General features: G+C 54.2%; 1 protein-coding gene across 1 annotated transcript; it reads right to left on the bottom strand.

Moving 5' to 3' along the window:
• Positions 1-1404: 1404 nt before the first annotated feature.
• LOC101689734 (ferritin heavy chain-like) lies at positions 1405-2248 on the bottom strand. Its single transcript, XM_045089216.1, has one exon. The coding sequence runs from the start codon at positions 2087-2089 to the stop codon at positions 1538-1540; it is 552 nt and encodes a 183-aa protein (XP_044945151.1). The 5' UTR covers positions 2090-2248; the 3' UTR covers positions 1405-1537.
• Between the last annotated feature and the right edge of the window lie 236 nt (positions 2249-2484).

Consider the following 2484-nt stretch of genomic DNA (forward strand, 5'->3'; position numbering starts at 1 on the left):
TCTTTCCCTGGTAAAATAAGAGGACGTAGATCTAAGCAGACTCCACGGCATTATCCTGGGGAGACCCTCTGAGTCACAGGAAAGGGAAAGATCGGATAAAGAGGAGGCCCAGCAGCCAAGACTGAACCAGACTCGGGTCAGCCTCCGAGCCCAGGGCAGAAACCACAACAGGCAACGGTCCAGTGCCTAGGTTCCAGGACCCTGTGTGTGGCTGGGGTACTGGGTGTCTGTCCAGCTGAGCTGGATTTGCAGGCACAACATGTGTGTTTTGCAGTCTCCCATTGGGCCTGAAGAGAAGCCACTGAGAGCAAAGCCGTGTGGGTGGAAAGTGCACTCGGGGGGGGGGGGGGGATTTCCAGGCCTGAGGTCTTCCCAGGTCTTCAGTGCCAACTCAGGTAACAGTGTGGCCGCCTGTGCGGGGGAGGGAGCCTGAACAGCGGGGATTCAGGTGTACAGGTGCTGCCTGCCTTCCTGTGAGGTACTCTACCTCTCATATGTTCTGTGGCTAGCTCTGAAGACTCCTTTCCTAGGAGCAGGGTCTGGCTGAGGTTTAGAAGCCATCCCCACCCTAGGCTGGAAGGCACACCTGTAATTAGGGCAGAGACTGCAGTGATCAGGGCTGTCTTTACAAGTGTTGGGGGGATTTCCCTCCCTTCCGGCTCTGGTTATCTGGCTGGGTTTCCTGTCTACCCACACAGACTTGCTTAACCCATTGATATACCTGTGAGGCAACAACAACAACAACAAAATGGAACATGGCACCAGAAGATCTATGTTCGTGCCTGCATTCCATAACTTCTTATTTGCATGGCCTCCCTTTTCCTCACTTGTTAAGACACGGTCATAAAGCCTGCCTTTCTTACTTCCTGAGGCTCTTACAAAAGTAAAATACAATAATGTAAATAAAAGGACTGAGATTTGCAAAATGCCATTGTTACTTTACTTTGTCACACCCGTGTCCCTGGGGGAAATTAACCATAGGGCTCCCTTCCCATTATCACTGTAGCCCAGGGTGCATCCCTGTGCAATCCCACTTCCTGCCCTTCTTCCCCAGGGGCAACTACTATGATGAATTCTAGACCGTGGGCTTTTTTTTTTTTTTTAATGCTTTTATCATACACATGCACCCACAGACACCAAGGCCCCAGACCACCCACCTCATCTCACCCCACCCCACCCTCACATTGTTTATCAGGGAAAGATTGATTTGTTTTTTCCAAGGTCCCATGGAATACCTTCCCCCTCCATCTCCCAAGATCCTGAGCTATATGTGGATAGGGTTGGGTGGGTGGAGAGACTCCTGGACACCTGCTTACAAATTTTAAAGGGCACACATTTGCACACACGAATCAGAGACCTTTATTTATTTAAGAGCCAAATAACTTTATTGAAACCAAACAACTTTATTTATTTATGGCAGAACAGGAAGAAAAAAACTGGAATTTTTTGCAAAGGCAATACTGCAATACGCATGCTCAGCATGGTGACCAGGCGAAGTCACCATGCGGCCTGGGGCTATGGGGAAAACAGTCCCAACTCAGTACTTTTTGTCGCTGTCGCCCAGGGTGAGCTTGTCAAACAGGTACTCTGCCAGGCCGGCTTCGGGGGCCCCCATCTTGCGCAGGCTGGTGACATAGCCCCCCAGCTCTTTGATGGCCTCGACTTGCTGGTGCAGGTAGTGGCTCTCCAGGAAGTCGCACAGCTGGGCGTCGTTCTTGTCGGTGGCCAGCTGGTGCAGGTCGAGCAGGCTCTGGTTCACGCTCTTCTCCAGGTGCAGGGCGCTCTCCATGGCCTTCAGGCCGCCCTCCCAGTCGTCGCGGTCCGGCTTCTTGATGTCGCGGAGGCGGAGGCGGCCCCCGCGCTGGTTCTGCAGCTCCATCAGCTTCTCGGCGTGCTGGGTCTCCTTGCGGGAGCGGCGCATGAAGAAGCGGGCGAAGTGCTTCAAGGCCACGTCGTCGCGGTCGAAGTAGAAGGCCATGGACAGGTACACGTAGGAGGCGTAGAGCTCCAGGCTGATCTGGCTGTTGACGGCGGCCTCGCAGTCGGGGTGGTAGTTCTGGCGCACTTGGGAGAGCAGCGGGGTGGCCATGGCTGGCGGCCCGGGCACCACGGCGAAGGTGACCGCGGTGCAAAATGAAAGCTGTGGGGTTAAAGGCGGTGGCGACAGGTCCGCGGTGTGCTTTCAAGCTAGGTGAAGAAGTAAACCTTGCGGTGTTCTCCGGGATGGCGCTGGAATGAGGTCCGTTACTCTGGCGTTGGGAGGTTGGATCCGTTAGGCGAGTGGGGCGTGGTCACTCAGGGAGGGGCGGGCGAGGGGCGGGGCGCCACATTCAGTTACTCTCTGAGTCGGAGTGAGGCAGAGGGCCAAGGACAATTCTGAGTGTCTTTTTTTTTTTTTTTTTTAAGATTGATTTATTTTAGGGGCACCTGGGTGGCTCAGTGGGTTAGGCCTCTGCCTTCGGCTCAGATCATGATCTCAGGATC

The sequence above is a fragment of the Mustela putorius genome, unplaced genomic scaffold, assembly GCF_011764305.1.
Source record: "Mustela putorius furo isolate JIRA1106 unplaced genomic scaffold, ASM1176430v1.1 tig00003836_pilon_pilon_pilon, whole genome shotgun sequence".
NCBI classification, from domain to species: Eukaryota; Metazoa; Chordata; class Mammalia; order Carnivora; family Mustelidae; genus Mustela; species Mustela putorius.